Raw genomic sequence first — 22932 nt, 5'->3', positions numbered from 1 at the left:
TGGGCACGGGCCCCGTGTGCCCTTATGGTAAAGACGGCATTGAGCTTCCACATAAGTCAAAGATAAAGAAGAACTTCCAACGCAAGTACAGAAAATAATTTGTATATTTAATCGCTTTTTGATATATAAACTATGGAGGTTTTATGTAGGAAACTAGAAGATTTAAATAAAAAATGTAAATCAATTCACACATCATTCACATCTTTTGTCCCACCCGTGACAGTATAATGTATATGATTTTCTTTTTAAAAAGTAATCAAGTAAATTTTTCTTTGTTCAGTTTAATTATTTTATATATTTACATATACAATTATGAGTAGAAATTAAGAGGGATTCAATTGACTCATTGTAAAAGTGTCCCACCCGTGACAATTGAATGCTTACATTCATAAATTTGATCATTAAAATTTTTCAAGTAAGGTAGTCTATTTAAGTTATATAAAACATTAATGATATAAAGTAGTTGCGGTTCTCTCACTTCAACGAATTTTAACACTAATATGCATTTGATCTGAGAACTAAGGCAAGTTTCACAGGTCAGCACCTATGTATATACGTTTTGCATACTTTTATGTAGGAAATACCAGTAAAGTTACCAATATTGGCTACTAAAGTTTCACTAACTCGACATCAGAAATAGTAATAATTCTGAAATATTTTACGCTATATAGATACCATAAGCCCATGTAATTGGTCTATCTAGTGGGATTGAATTTTTCTCTTTTTTAATTAAATACTGAACTGAGAACAACTTTGTAAATATTACAGATTATTATCAGTTTCATTGCAAATGCACACATCGCTTTCTCCACAACAAATAAATTAATCAGCTTTGTTGTGAATATATTCACAATCACCTTAACTCAATCAAATAATATTTATACAAAAAAAAAACAACAACAACAAAAAACATAATAATTCCACTTAAATTTGTTTGCATAACTTGATATCCTTGTGTACATATTGTCCAATCAATTTACATATGCAATCAGTACATACTTCAAATTCCATTAAATAATACAACATATCAACGATATAAACTAAATTAGGTATTTATAATATTTGTGGCGCCTTTGCCAATAGAAATTCTATTACTGTAAATCACGCAACAGCCACAAAACAATTACATGACATTTTGGTGGACATCATTCAGGACACATGCTATGTTAATTACAATATTCATCATCGTATGTTATTATTGAAATATTTTCGGATATAAGAGGATATCTTTTTTTTAATGTTGTTGTTGTTGTTGTTTGAGAAGAGTGGCACAAATTGCAAAACATGTTGTGAAAATTGTGAAGGATATCAATCATAACAAAAAAAAAAAAAAAAAACAACCAAATGGAATGGAATAATTTCAAACTAAATTGAATTTGCTGATAATACTTTGTTAGGGAATTTGTGTGTGAACATGGACAAGGGACACCAACCACATTATCCCCGAAACGGAGTTCCATTTCCTATATAATTGTATTCGTTGTATAATCCTTGATCAGGACATCATGGTAAAAAAAAGGAACTGCATTACATATCGAATAGAATGAATCAATTCCATTGATTAGAGAGAGCTACTCTGTACGTGACCAGAATAGTTAGGTGTGTTTTTAAAGTACATATACTATTTTCAAAGGATTTGGTTGGGATTACATTTTTTTGCTTCTTTATGGATCTCAATATACACTGTAAGAAATATGTGTTTTGTTGATCAACGAGTATGAGTGATATAGATATACTTCAAGGAGTAGTCTACCAATTAATCAACTAAAACTAGGTCAACAGCTATTTCAAATAAAATGGTTCTTTATTAATTTTAAGTTAATTAAACAATCAGTTAAGGGCAAACATTTTGCTTGGAAATGGTTTCTATCTATGAAACTGAGCTCTTAGATCTCCAAGTAACATGAAAAGTAAATCAAAATCGTTTTGGAGATATTAGAAAAACATAGTCATTTTTTAAGTTAAGGACCAGTGCTGCCGATCAAATCAGCTACATATAAAATTTCGTAACGAAAAAAAAAATTATATAAACTACATCAAATACATTTCATAAAGCTTTTTTTAAATAAATTAATTATAAAAAAAATCCATATCTAAGGATTTAAACAATATTTTTTTAGAATATTCTTTTGATATTAATACACTAATTTGGACTTTGGTATCCAGTTTTCAACATCTGTTCTATTTAATTGAGGGCTGACATCATGGAATTGCAAGTGTTTACATTCAAAGCTGAAGCACTGCCATGGCCCATGACCTTGAGGCATGATAAAAATGTTTGTTGGAAAACTTATACATATAAGTTTTCAAACAAGTTCTTCCAAACTATTTATACATACATACTCCGATAGCATTCCAAAATTCTTCTACATCCTAATCTAACCTCAAGTAGTTTATATTCCTCAATAGCTTAAACTTTTCACTGTGAACTGTGAAACTGGTCTTAAGTCTTAGATGAATTTCATGTTTCTGTTAAAAATCTCTGAAGCGCTCTAAATTGTGTTCGACTTAAAAAGAAAAATGTCAGTGTTTTATACTAAATTTTATAAATGGGACATTCAAACGTCACGGGTGGGACACTTCTACAATAAATTTACTGACTCCTTTCAAATCCTACTTTTTACTGTACAAATTTGTTAACTAATTTAATTGAACAGAGTAAAATGCACCAACTTGATTATATCTAAATTTCGTGGGTGGGAAAATGAAGTGATTTTATAAATTTGGGAATTTATTTCAAACTTTTATTTGAATCTTCTAGTGTCTATAGTGATATAAAGCCTTTGTAGCCTCTATAACTGAAATCGAATTCATATACAGGGTGTCCCAAAAGTAATGGATCAAACGAAATATGCTGATAGGGGATCTTAAAGGCTCTCAGAATTTGGTAACTTGTTCATCCTAAATCCTGCGCCCATTATTGATTTTTGTTTTTTTTTTTTTTTTTTAATTCTTTTACTAAAACATTGCCAAATAATTAGGAACAATTAATTAATCAAAATATTTTTTATTTCATATGCCATTTCAATATCAATTTCCAACTTTTATTTGAGAGCAACACCGCAAAAAAAAATTATACGGTGTGAGAATGGTTTATTATTTTAAAAAGTTGCCCTGTTATTGTAGTTTTCAAAAAAGTATAAAAATTTCCAAAGTTGCTGTTAGATCGCAAAATATTACAATTTGAATTCAACAAAACAGGGTTTTTCAGATATGATTAGGCTTCCAATTAAGCATCTAAAAATGCTTATTAACCCTTTCGAACCCAAGCTATGAAAATCAATATTAAAAAATGTTTTTTTCGGTATTATCGGGTCAAAAACATGACAACTAAGAAATATGAATAGCAAAAAGTTATTTTCCAAAATAATAAATAGCAAAACTAATGTGTTTTTCCCATGTTACATTGTAAGCAACATGCACTGCCTATGACCACCAAAAAAAGTCGGAGAACTGAGATAATCACTTTTTATGAAACTATAATGTATGCTACTTCTTCTAAGCAAAAAAACAAAACACTTTCTGCATTAACATTTTTTATATCTTTTTTTCAAACTTATGACCATATATAAAAAAAAATTTTTTGCAAAAAAAAAAAAAATGTGAATTTTAGTCCCTTTCTCGATAAAAAAAAATTAAAGGTATGATATTTGACTAACTTTTTGTAATAATCCAGTAACTAGGCATTATTATCTTTCAATAAAGCCATCGTAACCTAAAAAATTGTTTAATTTAATATTTTTTACGAATTTTTAAAAAAATGTTACATGAGAGTAACGCTGGGTCCGAAAGGGTTAATTCAAGTTAACAAAACATGATAATAGTTGAAAAAGTTTTGAATTAGGAACCAAAAACACAAAAAATTATTATGAAAAATTTATGTTTAATTGGTTTTAATGTGATATTTAAGATGTTTTTTTCAGTGTATATATGGTTTTATAATTTATTAAAATAAGTATTTATATTCTTGTTAATTAAGTTTAAAACGTTGTTGTTTTGAAATTCATTAAAACTGAATTACGTAATCAAATTGATAGTAACGAAAATAGAATATAGAGAAAAGAATGGTGGGTGTTTGTTGATGAATATGTAATTAAATGAATATACGTAAAAAGTAATGTAATCAAGGATAGCTTAGTACACAAAAACTCGAATGCATTACATAAACTTGCATTGTAAGTTTCATATTTGTATAAAATTGACGTAACTTTTAATAGAAAACACAAAATTTCCTCTTCGACTAAAAATTGACACAAAATTGAAGGATTAAAAAATATTCCAATATTTTAAAATGAAAGAATTAGGTGTAATGTTTTTATTTCAGTTTCATACGAATTCACTTTTTTTTTTTGTAAACAAAAATAATCTTTTTTATCAAAAAACAAAACCGAATTCCATGGATCAAAACTGGGTTTTATGGTTTTGAAATTGGACCACATTACAGCCACCATCTTTCCAATACAAAAAGAATTATCAAAATTGGTTCACTCAGTCCAAAGTTATGAGGTAACAAACAATAAAAAAAAAAAAAAAAAAAAAAATACAGGCGAATTGAATACCTCCTCCTTTTTGGAAGTCGGTAAAAATAGCTTATAAATATATTAGATTTAGTTTCAATACCCAATTAAGATGCGTTACGAACGTTACCACACTTGCATAAATTACTGACTGGCTTGCTTAAGTCCACATAAAGATCACTTTTGAGGAAACAAACTAGGTCGTTACCATACAAAGTCATCATTTTGTTGTTTCATTGTGTACCTTAGGTCGTATGTCAATAATTGCGTTAAAATTTGGAGAACAATTTTCACATTGGTTGATATTTGTTCCGTAACTAAATATTTCTATGAGCTTAGATTTTTTCATTAAACTACCGCAAAACCACCGCAAAATAGCCGCAACAATCGACAATACCTACCTATAGGTATTCAATTTTGACTAAATTATCAAGTGTTGCGGTGGTGTTGCAGCGGTGCTTGTAATATTTCTCAAAATTGTTTTACTACAATGCGGTTCGGTTGTGGCGGTATTCCGGCGCATTTTTTTTATATTTGCTAAATATCAAGATATAATTATGTAAGTAATTTTTTATTTCACAGGGTGTTTTACATTTTTGTTTTGGTGATTGAAGTTAAAAAAATGTGTTTTTTTTTCGATTTTTGTACCTTTGTTAGAGCAAAACTTTAGTTATTCCGCGTTATTCCGCTTAGAGACAATATTCAATGCAAAGCTTGATTTATTATCTATCAAGAATCACTAAAATTTGACACCCCAATTTTGTTATGATATATATTTTTTTTTTTTTTCTAAATGACCATCAAAAAAAAATATGATGGCATACCGTAAAAATCGAATAACTTTTTGGTATTTTGTTAGAAGAAGAATGTTATAGAATTAGAAACTTTTTTTATTTCACAGGGTGTTCAAAAAATTTGTGAATTTGATTTTAAAATAGTTCCAATAAAAATACAGGGTGTTCAAATTCAAAGTTAACAGTAAGAAAAAAAAAAAGAAAAAAGTTAAAAATTAAAAACGAAAACTATCAATTAATAAAAAAAAAGTATTACATCTGATAAAGGGTGTTCCAATTATAATAATAAAAATAAATTAATTAAAAAAAAACAATTGTTTATTTTTCGAGCAATAGTGCCTTTAACGCGTATTTTTCACAAAATTTGATATTTGATACTTTGAAAATCGGTATTAAAATTAATTTTACTTTTTATAAGTGCTGTGTTTTGTTATTGTGTGTATATGACTGTGGAGTATTAATTTTCGTCTTTTTATAATGTGGTATGTTATTTGAATAATTAGCAAACTATCCTTTTAAATTACAAAATATTTCGGTATTATATAATTTAAAGAATGTCTTTCCAAATAACAAAGAAGGAAATATTTGATGTTTGGGTCTCAAAAATAAAAATTAAGCGCTTTGAGGCAGTTATTTCATTTGTTTTAAGTGTTTTTGGTAACATAACGTTTTCTGAAGAAGCAGTTAAATCATTAAAGGCGTCTGTGAGGACAACTTGTTTTAAGTTAGATCAGTTATGGTCAAAAAACAGGAACCGTGAAAGCTTTGAATGCAAAAATGCTTCCTGGCTCAGTGGCTATTTAGTAATACCACAGCAAATATTTTACGACCTAGAAAATCATTTAATGAGTGCTGTGAAAAAATGAAGGAGAAGAAAGTACAAGGCCTCTTAGACTCATTTAGCTTTGAAGAAATTTCAACTGCATATGAAATTAGTTTGCGAAAAAGTGGAAAAAGGAATTAGTAAGGGTGAAATTGTTTACATTAAAAACAAAACATATACCTAGTAAAAACAATTAAATAAATTCAAATTGGCTGTTTATTTTACAAAAATAACACGATTGGTAAAAACAAATTGTCTATTCCAGTTAAACTGATTTTTTTTCGACAGGAACTTTAAGGTTCTTTTAATTTTTGGTATCCTTGATGATGTATGGCAGAAAAATTTCGTGACAGAACACTTACCAATTTAAAAAAAAACATTGATTGTGCATAAATAAAGCTACATAATTTAAAACATCCTTTGAAATAGTATCTTGTACGTTTTAGTAGCCTTTTAGAGAATAGTTTCTTTAGTTCATAAACAACGTCATTGACATATCGGTTTGCAAAAAACCTAGTCAATTCTGACAATAATTAACTTTTTTCTTTATTTTATTCATATTTGTCATAAAATTAAACAATAAATCATTCCTCAAAAGTTTTTTTTTTGTAAATTATGATTTTCAAAAAAAAGTACTTTTTGGTGAAAATAACCTGTCACTTCAAAGCTCATTTTACAAAAACTTAAATAAAATATCACCAAAATGTGAATTACACATATTCAATGAACTAATCACAAAAAAAACCACAACAAAATTTAAAATGCAAGCGTTATTAATTTTATTCCGCTAAATTCGCGAATTCCCACACTGTGCGGCGGCGGCGGTTTAAATTGTGTTTTATAACTACTAACACTTTTATTGCGGCGCGGCGGGGGCGGTGCAAAACCCGTGCCGTGGTGTTGTGGTGAAATGCATTTTTCACGGCTTGCGCATGTTTTTCTTCGACTGGTATACGCTCTGTCTTCTAGTGTGGGCGAGTTTCAATGCTTTGCTTGGCTTGCGATGTGATTGTTGCCCTTTCGAAGCTTTTTTACTTCAATATTGATTTCCAGCCCAATGATTTCTTCTTCTCTTTTTACCCTCGATTTGATTGAAATCTATGATCCTTACTCCAGGCGAAATTTTTGTAATCTAGATGTTTTTAATTAGATATCAGAGTGACTGCCAGGAGGACGGATTGACTAAAAAATTACACTTGTATTAGTAGTACGAGTATTTTGAACTCTCATTTCCAATTCATAAAAGTACCTTCAAAAACACATTCGTGCAAGGTTGTTGGGGACTCATAACTTCTAGCAGGGTGGAAGCAGAACTTTTACCGGGTGCACACACATGCCTTATTTTTTTTTTACTTTAAAATAGAACAACTAGGTACAATTCCTTGTATGAACCTGTGTGCCATCACAAACTGAAATTAAATTATTACTCCTACAGCTATAGTGTGGTGCCAGTTTGTTGGAACTTAATTTAACGAACTTTTCTTATTAATACCCTTAAGCCAAATAAAGAACAGATAGAATACGAACCACACAAAAGAGTCCTTATTACAAATATATAATCAAATATATTTATTTGTGTACTCCTAAACCACATTTATTGCAAACCTCACTTTTAACTTTCGAATTAATGTATTTACAAAATTAAATAACAGTTTTATCGTATTAAATTAAAACTTAAAATAAAAATTGAATTTACACACACATACAAATACATTGCCTCCTCTCCTGGTGTTATTAAATTAATTTCAATTACCTACTGTCCCTTTGCTAGCAACTCGTTTGCTGCTTTCCCTTACAACATGCACTGGAAACTTTATTTGCATTTTTATTAAATTTAATTCTATATTTATTTTATATCAATAAAAAATATTTTTTTTTTTGTTTGTTTTCAAATAAATAAATCTACACATACATATATTATACGTAACGTACACATAAGTACATTCTGCTAGCTCTTAATTGATTAATTCTATAATAGTAATATTATTACTGTACACTTGAAAAATACTTTTTTTTTGTCGGTTGTTGTTTTAAGGACATAATTTTTATATCTACTATAATTTGTGTAGGTGTGTTTGTTTGTGTCTGTGTGTGTTTGTTTGATTTAAGAGAGTGTTTGTTTAATGCATAGTATAAATTGGATTTGGATGACTGTTACCATTTTCACCAACACCATCATTTATTACCACTCGTTGTTGTTGTTGTTGTCAATAATGGTGTTTCTTCATTGTCCATATATCATCTGACATCGATTTTAGCTGAAGTGGTACTATCCTGGTTGTAGTAGACTTTTCTACTGCCGCCATTGCAACTGGAACTATTGCTGTTATTGCTTCTACTGATACTATGGCTGCGATTGCATCGATTCAAGTGCGATGTTGATGACAGGTAATTTAATTTTAGGATCTGTTTGTTGCAATAGAAAAGGATGCATAGCAGGAGGCAGATATGCAGCCAACTGTATTGACAGCCTGATGTGCCTGTTTGCATAGCCTCGGGATGTTCACCTGAAATAATGGCCCGGACTGATTTCATTAGTTTTGTTATGGAATAAATAAATGATAATAATAATAAAATAATTTGATTTTGAAATTGGGTAAAAAGTTATTAGGTACCTATATTTTATTTTGTTTTTATTATATCAAGCAGACCATAAGTAACGTTGTTTTGACAGTCAATTTAATTTATTAGTACAGGTAAAATAGTACAAAAAATCAATAAAGAAAAAAGAATTGTTATTTTTATCAATATTTGGCCAAATGTTTTCTTTTGGAATAAGAATCCAGGTCCTTATTTTTGGTCAAACGTTTTTTTTTCTGAGGGGTTGAATTATGTGTGGGAAAGGCTTCATAACAGTTTACAAAAAAAAGTACCCAAATAGGTATGAAATAAGTCCCTAGTTTCAAGTTTGGTAAAATTTGGGATAGAAAGCAAGCATAATCAGGCTTTATAAGATAATTTTGGGTGAAAGGGTGTAGGAGAGAGTAAAGTCTTTAATAAGTCCGAGAAAGTTTTGAAAAACTAAAATTTCTAGAAAAGAAAAAAAAAAGAAACTTTTTTGAACATTTTGAACATTACTTTATGGGATTTTAGTGGAATCTTGAATACCAAAAATAAAATTATTTAAGTGAGATACCAAAAGAAAGGTCTCGTTGAACAGTATCCATAACTCTAAACATTTCTTGGACGTCTGGTTGCTGAGCTATTTGCATCCAAACTTTTTTTTTTCTTAAATTGCGAGGTAGATATCCGCGGACCAAAGTCTCGAAACAAGTTTTGGCATACAGATATGAGTTCACAGTGAACAGGCCTATCAAATTAGCTAAAATAATTGCAAATTTATTTTTTTCAGATTTTCGAAAACAATCCAAGGGGTACCCCTTGCCGAAAAAAAACACATTTTCAAAAATTTCTTCCAAATTTATCAAACAAGATATCAAACAAAGGTTCTTTTTTAGCTCTTTTGATAACTGCAAACCAGAAGTTTCTGGGAGGTCTGGTTACTGAGTTAATGCATCCAAACTTTTGAATAAATGGCGATAAATTTCATAAATTTTATTACAGAAGACTTTATTTACTTATTTCAATTCTTTTTATAACCAGAATATACAGCTGTTATGAAAAAAAGTTAAATAAATATATAAATCTTCACATTGTTTTCACTAAATATGCCAAAGGAGAGATAGAAGAAACTATAGGAAGCTGATTTTTTCAGAAAGCTTATGGATACAGTTCCGATAAAAGCGATTTTTACTCGTGCGAATGAGGTGGTATAGGTGAACATCTATTCTGCCCATAATTTCGTAAAGGCCCTATCTACAAAATTTTCGATTTTGATTTTTTTTGCATATTTGGAGTTAGGGCATTGTCTCTGATTTATCCTCATTTATTTTTTTAGCCTAGGTCTGCAAATACGTCAGAAAATTGAAAATGAACTTTTGATTTTTTTCATTTTTATATGAAATTTCCGATATTACATTTACTATTTCCCCCTATAACTCAGAACTAAGAAAAGTGTAGTTAGGGCCTTTACGAGATTATGGGCAGTATTAATCGCTAGATGAATTTGATTTGTAAATATAAAATATAAAAAAAAAAAAATAGAATAAGCGATCTTTACCTCGATGGGAGCTTTGTGAGCTGCAGCTTTGTCCAGTGGCGTACGTTGAGTCGCCGGGGCCTCGGGGTAAGACTAAATTTTGGGGCCCCTTAGTTACAAAAAAAAATTACGTATACGCCATACGTTTTTTTTTTTTGAATGGCTTATTTATTTTTAGGTTTATTTTAATGTTTTAATATGTTCGTAATGTACTTTGCTATACTTACTTAAAATGTCTCTCATAAAAGTAGTAAACACTTGTACTAGGCCCTACTAACAATGTTGCTTCTATAATGCTTTACAGAAGCAACCATTGCATCTATAGAGCTTTATAGAACCAAAATTGTTTGTCGGGGGGGCCCCCAAAATTAAATATTTAGAGACCCCTAAAATAAAATTTTTTTAGCTAAGAATTGATAGTTCTTGGGGCCTCTGTTCTGAAGTAATAAATACATATTTTATTTTCCATCATCGCACATATTTTTTTTTATTTTGGGGCCTCTGAAAAATTATTTTTAGAGCCTCAAAATTAAGTGCTTAGAGGCCCCTAAAATATAATATAATTTTTTTGGAGCCAAGAATTAATAGGTATTGGGGCCTTTGTTCTGAAGTAATATTCGGAATGCCACCAATAACGTAATGTTTTTATTTTGGGCCCTGATGTATTTATGTTGGGGCCCCTGAATTTATATTTAATTTCCCATTTGATTGTTTTGAACCACTTTTGAGGATCCTCAAATAATATTTTTGTATTATTTGTGGTGGCAAAGATTTTTCAAGTAATATTTTTTGGGGCCCTAAGATAAAATTATAATTTTTCTTTTAAATAAGCAGTTTATTTTTTTGGGGCCCCTGGGGTAAACTTAAATCAATATACATATACATATATTGTGGCTACCAATGCATTATACATTACACTGAATGACATAATTTGTCTCCCTGGTTACTTCGTAACTCAATTTATGCTAACAGTTTCCTTCTCCGCATTGTCTCCAGTGGGGGCTCTGGGGTCGGTCGGGGCCCCCGGGGCAACGCCCCGCTTGCCCCAAGGGAGTGTTAGCCCCTGGCTTTGTCAGTAAAAAATTCTTTTAAATTTATAACTTGATACCAAATATATAGTTACTAACTATTTGACATTTCATGTCAAACTATTCGATTTTCATATTCATAGCTCTAACTACAAATTGGAAATAATCAATTTTCTTACAAGATAAAAATATTTAGAAAAAAAACTTTTATTGCATAATTATTACCCATCCGTTTTTAAATCCTAAAAATAAATTTGACATTTTAAGCTACCTATTCCGTGCTACAATAAAATTATAATGTAGCATTATGCAAGTACTTATATATTATACGCCCACTTCTGTGATTAAATTTCCTGTAGCCATTTTTAGAACTTAGTACCTATATATTTTAACCATTAAAGTGCACGAAAGAGTCCTTTCGTGTTTTTAAGCAATTTTCCATCATACATAGAGGTTCTTATATTTTCCACATCCTTGAAAATTCAATTACTTCCAAACATGGTCAATGTTTCAATTTATCCAATGCACTGGTCAAGCAGCGATGTCATAAAATAACAATTACCGGCCACCTCATTCATCTTCAAGTCCCAAAGTATGTGTACTCTTGCATCTGGCCATTCTCACAACCTATTTTATTACAGCTATAACAGAACTTACACAATAGACACACATGTACAAACACATGCATACTCAACTCATATGCTGTTGTATAGTGCAATGGTCCACATGTGAATTATATATAAACTCAATGCACTGTAGCATGTATGAGAGTAATACCTCATTACATTACATTGCATCCAACAGACTTTAGGGTGACCAACTGTTATCGGTTTTCCCTTTTTTTTTTAGTTTTATTTATTTCTATTTGTCAAAGTAATTTCTTGTTCACCTGTAATTTTGTAAATGTGCTTGAGGTTGGGACTATACGAACTATAGTTTGCAATCGTTTTGAAACTAATATGCAATCTTCACTTGTGCGCAACTAGTTTCAAATTAATTTGCAACTCTTTTATGAAATTTCCTTTAAAATCTGAACTGGTTGAAAAATAACCAAGCAACCATGAGCACAATAAAACGAAGAACCAAAAAGATTTACCTCTGGCAACTTGTTGCCTAATGGAAACCCTAAAAACGTTTTTGTACCATTGAAATAAATTCATTAGAAAAAAAAGTATTTCCTGTATCCATTATATGGTCACCGTGTAATTACACTTTTGCAAAAGTATATCCGATAAATTTTCGCAAAACACGAAAAAAGAACACCTCAGCGCCACAAAACCGCAGCTTTTTTTTTGTCGATTACCTTACCACCAACAACGCCCGCTGAACAAAAGGAAGACTTTGAAAGTGGTAAATTCCATCCAGTACGTTACACCATCATCGCTTGCCACATTCAATGTAACTTTATAAAATTCCCTAAAGAAAACTACAAACACACATACACACATTCAGCCAGATAGGTACACACAATGAAAGTGTCCTCCAGAGGCAGAGTGTTATCCTTCTAAGGTTACACCACTATCTGGTGCAGGTTTTTCGAGTTTATAGTGTTTCCCCCACATTAAATCTTTTTTGATTAATATTCTCATTATAAATTTTACAAAACACACCCACTAGTGGAGAGAGTTGAAAAGGTTTCTTTTTCTTTATGGTGGAATTTCTTAGCACATAAAGATAAGCTTATTTCGATGGCATCCACAGGAATGTGCTTGTGCTCCTTTTTTTTTCTTTTTATTTTCTTATGGGACATTTAGGTATCGATGAGTTTTGTGCAGTAGAGTATAGTGGGTTTTCAGGTTGCAAAGAAAAGGATCATTGTTGCCAAGCAGTTTGATTCTATGCAATTTTGAAATTTACAAGAAACCTTTTAAACTTTTTTTTTTAAACGAAAAGCTGTGACCTCAATATGCATTTTTTTTTTAACTTGAGAAGCACTATAGTAAAAGTTAAGAGCTCGTAAGAAAAACCGAACTCGATAACAATCAGACATGACATCGAACAAGTTTAACAGCATAATCAAATAGAAAAAAATAACAATTTTTTTCACTAGCTTGGAAAAATATCAAAGCAGCATTGCCAGATCCAAGAGAGATTTAGTTTAAAAACGCCAGTGACTAACATTCGTTTTAGAATAAAACAATTATTTAGAATTCCGTTTATTTGAATAAATTAATATACAATTAAGCCGCTTAATTTAAAGAAGGTGACTTATCAGCTTTTGAAATGGGAGCGGGTCATAATTCTGCTTGTCAAAATTCTGTACGACAAAATTCTGTGGGGTCAAAATACTGTAATACCATAATTCTGTACGTCATTATACTGTAAATACAAAATTCTGTACGTCAAAATACTGTATAAACAAAATACTGACATGCTAAATTCTGTTTTGTAAAATTCTGTACGGCAAAATACTGTAAAAATGCTGTAAAAAAATATCATTTTGATAATGTAAAAAAGTGCGCGCGCAGTTATATATCAAAATTCTGTAAAAATGCTGTAAAAAAATATCATTTTGATAATGTAAAAAAGTGCGCGCGCAGTTTTTTACATTATCAAAACGATATTTTTTTACAGCATTTTTACAGAATTTTGATATACAGTACTTTGATGTACAGAATTTTGAAATACAGTATTTTGACCAACCAGAATTTTGCTATACAGAATTTTGACTTTCAGAATTTTGTTCCTACAGCATTTTGCACATACAGAATTTTGACATACAGTATTTTGGCATACAGTATTTTGAATACAGAATTTTGCAACATACAGAATTTCGACCCCAACCCGTCTTCAACCACAAACACTCACTGGACCTCTCGAGTAGACCTAATGCTATTTCCTTTTTAACTTGCTTATCCCGTAGTAGGAAATCTTCGGCCGTTCATACTTCTAGAGTTTGAACACTTTATTTTACTAGTCTCTGTGTTCGTAATCCTTATTAGTGCGACCCTAATAGAGGTACTGCCTGGTTGGAAGATGATCATAAAAAGTCAATAGGATAAATTGATATAAAAAATATATTAATTGCGTAAGATTTACCTTAGAACACAAATATTGCGCATACACCACCATGACTCACTTTTAATTTAAAATATGTAGTAATGTAGTCAACAATTCTCAATCGGTATATAGTCCTGAATTCAGTATTTCAAAAGGGTTGGGGTCGAAATTCTGTATGTTGCAAAATTCTGTATTCAAAATACTGTATGCCAAAATACTGTATGTCAAAATTCTGCATGTGCAAAATGCTGTAGGAACAAAATTCTGAAAGTAAAAATTCTGTATAGCAAAATTCTGGTTGGTCAAAATACTGTATTTCAAAATTCTGTACGTCAAAATACTGTATATCAAAATTCTGTAAAAATGCTGTAAAAAAATATCATTTTGATAATGTAAAAAACTGCGCGCGCACTTTTTTACATTATCAAAATGATATTTTTTTACAGCATTTTTACAGAATTTTGATATACAGTATTTTGCCGTACAGAATTTTACAAAACAGAATTTTGCATGTCAGTATTTTGTTCATACAGTATTTTGACGTACAGAATTTTGTATTTACAGTATAATGACGTACAGAATTATGGTATTACAGTATTTTGACCCCACAGAATTTTGTCGTACAGAATTTTGACAAGCAGAATTATGACCCGCTCCCGTTGAAGACTTAAGAGGTTACATCGGAAAGTGTACCAAGAATTATGAGGACAAGTCACAGTTGTGATAATGAGGAAAAAACTTCTTTCAAAATGCTTGGTCAAAATGCTTTTTGACGATATAGGTTAGCGGACAGCAAATGAAGTAAGAAAGAATCATAGAAGAAGTATGCCCAGCACTAACCAGAGAGGACAAAAAGCACAAATAACGAGTTGGAAGTAGTGCAATGAAAAGCGCGATGAACACATGAACAAAGGTGTAGTGATATTCAAAACTGCGACTCAAAGAAAAAATGATTAAAAAATTCTCTTACACACATTTATTTACAATGCTCAAGCCCAACTAGTTTTGGGTTTATTTCGGGTAAATCAATTTTAGATGCACAAATTCAATCCCAGACTTTCTGTCTTAAGGTACAATATTTAGAAATTTTTTAAAATTACATATCTGTACAGAATATCAATAAAATCCATAGATGGCCATCGCGATTTTTGTTTTTAATACGTGCATTTGCCAACATTTGCCCTAAAGCTAGTTAAAATTGATGATAATAGACACCTATCTTAATTATAACCAGTATTGGTGTAAGTATGGGTCACTGTGGTGTATACGTAACTTTTTTTTCATAGGAATTAAACAATCATGATACTTCTATAATTTGCTAAGCTAGCAACAAATGCTATCAAAATGGATCTTCCAACAAGGCAATGACTCAAAACATTCAAGTCGGCTGCCCTTACAATGGCTTTGGGTCAATGTATTGAGGTTATGTTAAAATTTGATAAATGTGAATAAAAAAAAAATTAAATCATAAAATTCGTTCTTCAAAGAACAAAAACAACTTCTTTGGTTAATTTGACATTAAATAAAAGTACACAAAAAAATTTTTGGAAAAAAGAACACAAATTTAAAATTGCTGGAGTTCTTGTTGACGCAAAAAAAAAAATATAAAAATTGGATCCCAGGAATCACTTTTTTAAATACAAAAGACAAGAAATTTCATAGAAAATAAATATTTTATTTTTGTAAAAAAGGAGGAGTTAAACTGTTTTTAGATTTAAGTATCAAAATTTTATGTTTGTTGTTAAAATCTAAAAACCCTTTTTTTCCAAAATGAAGTTAGGAAAGTAAACCGATATTAATTTTTTGGCATAATTTCCATTTTATGACTTTTTTTCCATAGCTCTCTGACATAATTTCCAACACTTATGTTTTATTTTCCAAAATTTTTTCTGGTGATTTTCAATTTCTATGCGAAAAAATGGCATCATCATCTTCTGGTGTAATTTCCGTGAGCCGAAGAAAATATTTGTCAACAACTGAAACCAAATTTTCAAAAACAAAACAATGTTTTCAGAAAATCCCTTCCAAACGAAATAGAATTTTATATAAACCATGTGTACCAAATTTGAAGAAAGTACGACCACTCATTTAGGTAGAGGAAAAATGTATAGTTGAGCTCACAGACGTACAGATCGATGGATGATATGGTGAACATCACTTTTTTCGAGCGCGGAATATGCACGTTAAACTTTATAAAAGTTAAGTGTAATACGGACCATTTTTATTTTCAGAAAAGCTTCAAAGAAACGCGAATATTAAACACATTTACGCGACCTGGTAACATAATGCAAATGCGCAACTTTTATTAAAAACCACCGATTTATTGTAGTTTAACTTAACTTCAAATTTCTTACAAGAAATTATAAATTCATTTGTTGCTGCGATATCTGACCTAATTGTGGTTCATGTTCATGAACTTTGATGAATGTCATAGTCATACCCTTCCTTCATGTTATACTAGTACAGAAACTGAACTTCTTTGAGTGTTTTTTTCACAAGTGACATATTCCATAGAAACAATGTTGAAATAGAATTTCCAAAATATGCCTCGAGTCTTGACCTACTTGGAATTCCAAGTTTAAACAAAAATGTAACCTCAGACGTTTAATCTCTGTTATCGTATGTATGTATCCCAGCCACAAATAGTAACTGTGAAGTTTAAAGTAAAGAAATTACCCTTAAGTTGGCAACATTTTGTGCAGAAAACCCTGCAGCTTCTTGCAGGATGATGGAGACGGTGTTAACTTGGAAAGGATCTACTTGAATGCAACTCTGATTTTGTTTTAGAAAACGTGGCCAGTCAACACACAAAGAAGATAGTTTATTATTTGCCCTTAAGCCTTGTTGTTTTTTTTTTTTTGTTCTTTTTTCGTCTAAGTGTTGATGTATTTTTTGACAAACTTTTAGGGTAAAAGAAGGTTTACTTACCTTGTTTTTACTTCTATAAGTATATACCATATATTTTATTTGTATTTTGGCACCCAAACAAAGACATACCTAACTGTGCTTATATATGTACGACTTTGAACATAAAAATTATAAATTTTGTCTATCTGTCTTTGCCTTGTCATTGAACACCTTATTCGAAAATTGATGTTAGGCCATTTGGGCATTAATAGCTTAGATTTCTGTTCGTATTGCAGCACTTTAATGTGTGTACACAATAAAACTGGGAGAGAAAGAGGATATTTATCGGTATCCATTTAAATCGTTTTCCCCTTTATCCTGTTCGTGCTACAGCTCCATTATAGTTGTTGTCATCGTTGTGTTGTCGTCGTCAGTTATCCTCGTTTTGCTTGTGTATATAATTTGATAAGAACTCTCTTGTTTCCGAGTGATCAAAGGCGGATGGCAGATAGATGGAAAGATAAGAGTGGGTTGTTCATTTGTTTTTTTTTTTTTTATTTATTTATTTAAAGAGTCCTGTAGAAGTCCATTGAGCCAGTTAAGACATTTATGCTGTAGAGAGCTAGGAGAGATGAAGTCCTGATAGAAACTTTGTCTTGACATACATATGTATATCTGAATTAAACATATTGATATATGTAGGTGAATGTGAGATATAAGGATCCGAAACACACGTGTTATCCTGGCACAAATTGTTCTTCTCTCACATCGATTTATTTAATTGTGTGCCTAATGAAACTGAAAGACTGCAATACTTCCTATTTTGTGCTGGTCTATCTTCTTTGTTGGTAAGAAAATATGATAGAGTAAAAGAGAAAGAAAGTGGGGGGTTGCCAGTAGCAGTAAAAGGCACAAAACATTGGCTGGAAATTGTGTTGTGGGTTTGGTGATCTGATTTTACGTCAACACCTTTGTCAGTGATTTATTTAAGTTTTCCCCATTTTGTGTGTGTCTTTTGTTGCTGGTTTGCGATAAGGAGAGGATTTTAATGAGTTTTCCTCTGTGTGTTTCATTGGACTTTAGTGATTGCGGTGATGAATAATGTACGATCGAATTAAGCAAAAGGGTTTTGTAGCTTTAATTTATTTGACTTATGTTGAAGGTGTATAATATGTAAAATTATGTTAATAGAAAACTTATTTGAGTAGTATTACCACACCTTTTTAAATAAAGGAAAACAAATACACTTTGGTTGCTTGCTTGTTTGTATAGTTTTGCACAGAATTTCGATGGACAGATGAGATGGGCAAATATAAGACTTCCTGTTCATAATTTACTATTTGAATTGAAAAAGGTAGAACGTTTTGAAAGGTACAAATAATTTTTGTTGGAATACAAATGTATTCGCAATATCAGGCTTCAAAAATAGTTAAAATAAGGTGTGAATAGATTTGATTTATAGATCAACAACGACATTTGTATGTTTGCGTCTCGACGGGCTGTGGAAGACCTTGTCTTTAGAAAAGTAAAAAAAATCGTTTAGCTAGATAGATTTTCTGAGACTTGAATGAACTGACTTGCTGGTTTGTAAATTGAAAAAAAAAAAAAAAAAAAAATATATACATATAAGAAATAAGCATGCTTCCGACTTCATTTTTGACCTGAAATTTCTTAAAGAATGGCAACTTTTGGACAAGGCGATTTAAGTTCTTCCTTCTTTTTAACATAACATAGTCGAATTTATTTAGGATTGGACAGAATCAAAATTATAAGATATCTTGTGAACAGTTTAATACAATTATATGCATTTTTGAGAGAAAACGATGAAATAATATTTGTTATTTTGCGAAAGTATAAAAAAGTACGTATACACCACAGTGTACTTTAAAATAATGTTCTAAACTTGACTATGAATTTTTAAGATGTTCATAACTTGAAGAAATAGCTTACATACATTTAAAATAATTCATAATGTAACCAAAAACATTTGTGTTTAAACTATATTTGTTGATAAGATGAATGTAAAAGCAACTGGTGCTTTGGTTAAATAACTAATAAATCAAGGCTTAACCTTTATTTGAGGCCCTAAAGTTATAAAAATGCTCGTCTCACAATCAAATACCCTCCTTGAAGGAGTGCAGTGCTTATTTTTTAAGCAGTATGAGCTGTTCAAAAAACTATAATTATATAAACCTAAAATTTTATTTATTTTTCGACAATACATGAAAAAAAAAACTTACTTAAATTTAGTGCAATTACGAAAAATTTTAAAATTCGGCTTGATTTGCAAATAAATAAAATCTAAAAGGCACAAAAAAAGTGGAAATTGGTTATCTTTAAAAAAAATGCTAATACCTTTATACTTTAGAAACAGATTTATAAGAAAAGTATAATTTTTTCGTAGTGAACAATCAAACTATAAGTGCAAAATTATAGACATTGAGAATTCAAAAAGATTTTGAATTTTTCTTTGAGTAAGAATTTTTTTTGTTAAAAATTGCCAAAAAAACAATTTTTTGAAAATAATATGACTCTGTATGAAAACTTCTGATATGATCCAGAAAAGTAGATTTAGTGTTTATTTATTAAGAATTCAGGTGGTGGTCTTTCTGTTCAGTTAGACATTTATTTTACTCAACATACATAATAAACATTTTTTATTTTATCTATACGAAAAGTATGACGGCAAATTGTGTCCAAAAAGTTTTCAAAATATTTGTAAACTAGTATTATCAATAAAAAGAAAACAACCAATGGACTTAATTTTCATTACTTAACGTATTTTTTTATACAAAAAGTACGTATACACCACAGTGTACCTTAATATAATCAATTTGGCTGAAAAATGCACGGTTATGTGAGAGGTTAATGCGTATGATCGTGAAGCTTACAAAAAATTAATGTTATCAATATACAATTTCTCCAAATGAAATCGTTGAACTTTTAAATAAAACTATTAAACACTTTGGATAAGTTATCAGAAGAAAAATAAAACGAAAATTGAGAGTTAAATATATATTTTTTTTAAATAATTTTTTCCAAAACAATTTTTGAAAAAAATCAGAAATAACCGAATTTTTAAGTCTCTGATGATTAATTAATTAGTTATTTTATAAAATAAATTCCTTTGATTTGGACTAATGTTTTCCAAGATATTGTTTTTCAATTTTTGTCACTTTCGACGAAATCCATTGATTTTTCCAATACTATATATTAAGTACAAGTTATCCGGTAAGTGGTTAGTTTTGCATTTTCAAGGGGTTATTTCTTTCAAATTTTTGTTTTGATATTAATTCTAATTAAAATGCAATCGAGAGAGAGAGCTACATCCACCATTTTAAATAAAAGTTGCAAAAAAGTGCATTTCATAAATAAATCGTACCAGTACCTACATTAAAAAATAATGTTTGGGAGTAAAATAAAGCTTTTGCGTTGTGTCCAAAAAAATCCGAAAATACCGGATTTGACATACTACGATCTGATTTTTACTGTAAATTGTCTTTATACGAGTATCATAGAATATACACCACGGTAGATAAAAGTGATTTATATTAATAATATCATTTATTTATTAGATACTGGATCTTTCTCTTCATGGTCTTTTATTGTAATTTTTCTTTTAAAAAATTGAATTTATTTGAGTACACTATGGTGTATACGTACTTTTTTATTCATACTTTAAATCAAATTTATTTTCTTGATCTTGTCTCAGCTTTTCCTTCACATTAAATTCAAGCTTACATAATTACAAATTTCAAATAAATTATGGTTCTTCTACATTGATTTTCTCTCCGTTTTTCCAACATTTTTTTTGTATTTGTTTATATTTGAGTGTGTCCATAAATGTCTTTCCATTTAGTGGTCTCGTCCTATTTCCAATTCACTGACTATGTCTCTTAAAATAAATTACTGAATTCATATAATCATACATCATCCTTTCCATCCCATTTATGTCCAAGACAGTTGCTCAGCTGAATGTTGCCCCATTAATCTCGTACTTTTCCTCCGCAAAAAAAAGCAAAACCAAAATACTAAAAACTCCAACAAAATATAAATGGAAAAAAATATTCTTTCCAATTTCCCATAATCACAGAGAGAGCTAGCAGCTAGCAGCCAGCAACAAGGACGACAGTTGAACATTTAAAAACCCAACAAAAAACTGTACTAGAGCAAGCTCCTAGTGAAAACCATCAAAGACCATCACAAAAAAAAAAAAGAAACGTCACAAAACAAAAATTAAATCAGCAGTGAAGGTGAAACTTAAACCAGGAGTAATGACTGCCATAAATAAGTTTCGCTTCTCACAACCACGCTCTTCAGCCTCTCCGATATACTCTCGTTGTACATCTGGAACTGAGATACATTCAACTTAATCTCAAGCCACAACTCATGTAGCCTGCAGCCATTATATTCAATTTTTCTTCCTCCGGTTTTCCTATAATTTAACTCCTATAATTCAGGTATAGTATGTAGCTCTGTTGAACGCAGAGAGAGCAAAAAATCAAAAAGAAACCCCAGCCTCTCCTTCAATTTCCGATTTCCAATTTATTACAATATCAATCACAATTTATAAATTGAGGGATAAATAATTTGCCAGAGGTGGCAGCACCGTCGTCATCGTCGTTGTAGCCGTCGTCGTCGTCCTTGCTGCAGCCACTTCCTTTTCATCGATCCTAAGAAACAGGGTTGGCGTTAATCGATTTCTGTAGTTTTTTTTTTTTTGCTTTGGTTCGTCCTTGTTCGTTGAAAGATTTTGCCTGGCGAAAAACGTGAAGCCAAGTGAAAAATTATCCCATCGTATCCTGTACCGCGCTCTTTACCGTTAAACTTGCAGCGACAAATAATGCAATATGTCTGAGGTGCAAGGATGTGGAATTATTTTGTAATGAGGGTGGCATAAGCAGAATCCTTCCTATTGCCGGTTTCAACATAGTGACAAGCAAGGACCACACAACTACAACTACACCAAGACTACGACAACGGCACCGATGACGACGAAATAGAAGAAGAAATCGCCGGAATACAATTTGGCTGTGGCAAATCTTGTGCCATTGCCCATTATTATTATGTTGTCACTTGCAGATGCATGAACCAAGAGCATTTAGAGGAATAACAAAGAATAAAAATATATATATACTATATACAGATATTTTAATCGAGAAAAGGAGCAAATAACAGAAAAAATAAACTGAAAAAAAAAAAAAAATAGAGAATTAAACAAGAAATAGACCGCACCGACGACGAAATGGAAAAAAAGGACTTTTTTGTGACAGGATTCAAAAGGGGAACCAAATGAATTTGACACTTGAGAGATTTGTGGCGTTTCCGTAGAGAGGACAAAGATTTCTCACTCACACAAAATAGAAAAAAGGTTTATTATATATTTCAATTCAATCAATCTTTGGGAGGAAAGAAAAGAGTTTTCGATTGATAAAAAAAAACTTTGTGACCTTCGGAAAAGTTTGGATTTTTTTTGACGAAAAGTTTTTTTTTCTCTGTTTGCAATCAATTTGGTAACAAATGCAGACTAGAAAATGTTTTTGAAAGGAAAGCAATTTAAATAATTTAGAAAAAGTATATTCAAAAATATTCTCTAAATTTCTCAGAATTTTTTTAAAAAGTTATTTCATAAAAGCTTTTGAAATACTTTTTTTTTCAAAGTAAAATAATTCTACTTGATTTTTTTCAATTACAATCCATTACTGAGGAACTGTCAATAGGATTCAAGCAATTTCATTATCTGTTGCCATTGGACACTCTTTGATAAATTGTATACTCTTCCTAACAAACAATTTTGCTTCTTTAAAGCTTTATAGAATCAACA

At 30.4% G+C, this 22932-nt stretch overlaps 1 protein-coding gene across 6 annotated transcripts in view; it reads right to left on the bottom strand.

Moving 5' to 3' along the window:
* Window positions 1-7104: 7104 nt before the first annotated feature.
* LOC129909194 (protein sidekick-like) overlaps window positions 7105-22932 on the bottom strand; it is a 174114-nt gene continuing 158286 nt past the window's right edge. For 3 of the 6 annotated variants that reach the window (XM_055986221.1, XM_055986220.1, XM_055986219.1), the window contains exon 9: window positions 7105-8659. In XM_055986221.1, coding sequence (XP_055842196.1) covers window positions 8373-8659 — 287 coding nt within the window. In that variant the 3' untranslated portion in view covers window positions 7105-8372. The remainder of the gene's footprint in view (window positions 8660-22932) is intronic. The other 3 variants (XM_055986222.1, XM_055986223.1, XM_055986224.1) reach the window with 3 other exon arrangements.

Source organism: Episyrphus balteatus, chromosome 2 (genome assembly GCF_945859705.1).
Source record: "Episyrphus balteatus chromosome 2, idEpiBalt1.1, whole genome shotgun sequence".
NCBI classification, from domain to species: Eukaryota; Metazoa; Arthropoda; class Insecta; order Diptera; family Syrphidae; genus Episyrphus; species Episyrphus balteatus.
This window is presented reverse-complemented; position numbering and strand designations above follow the sequence as displayed.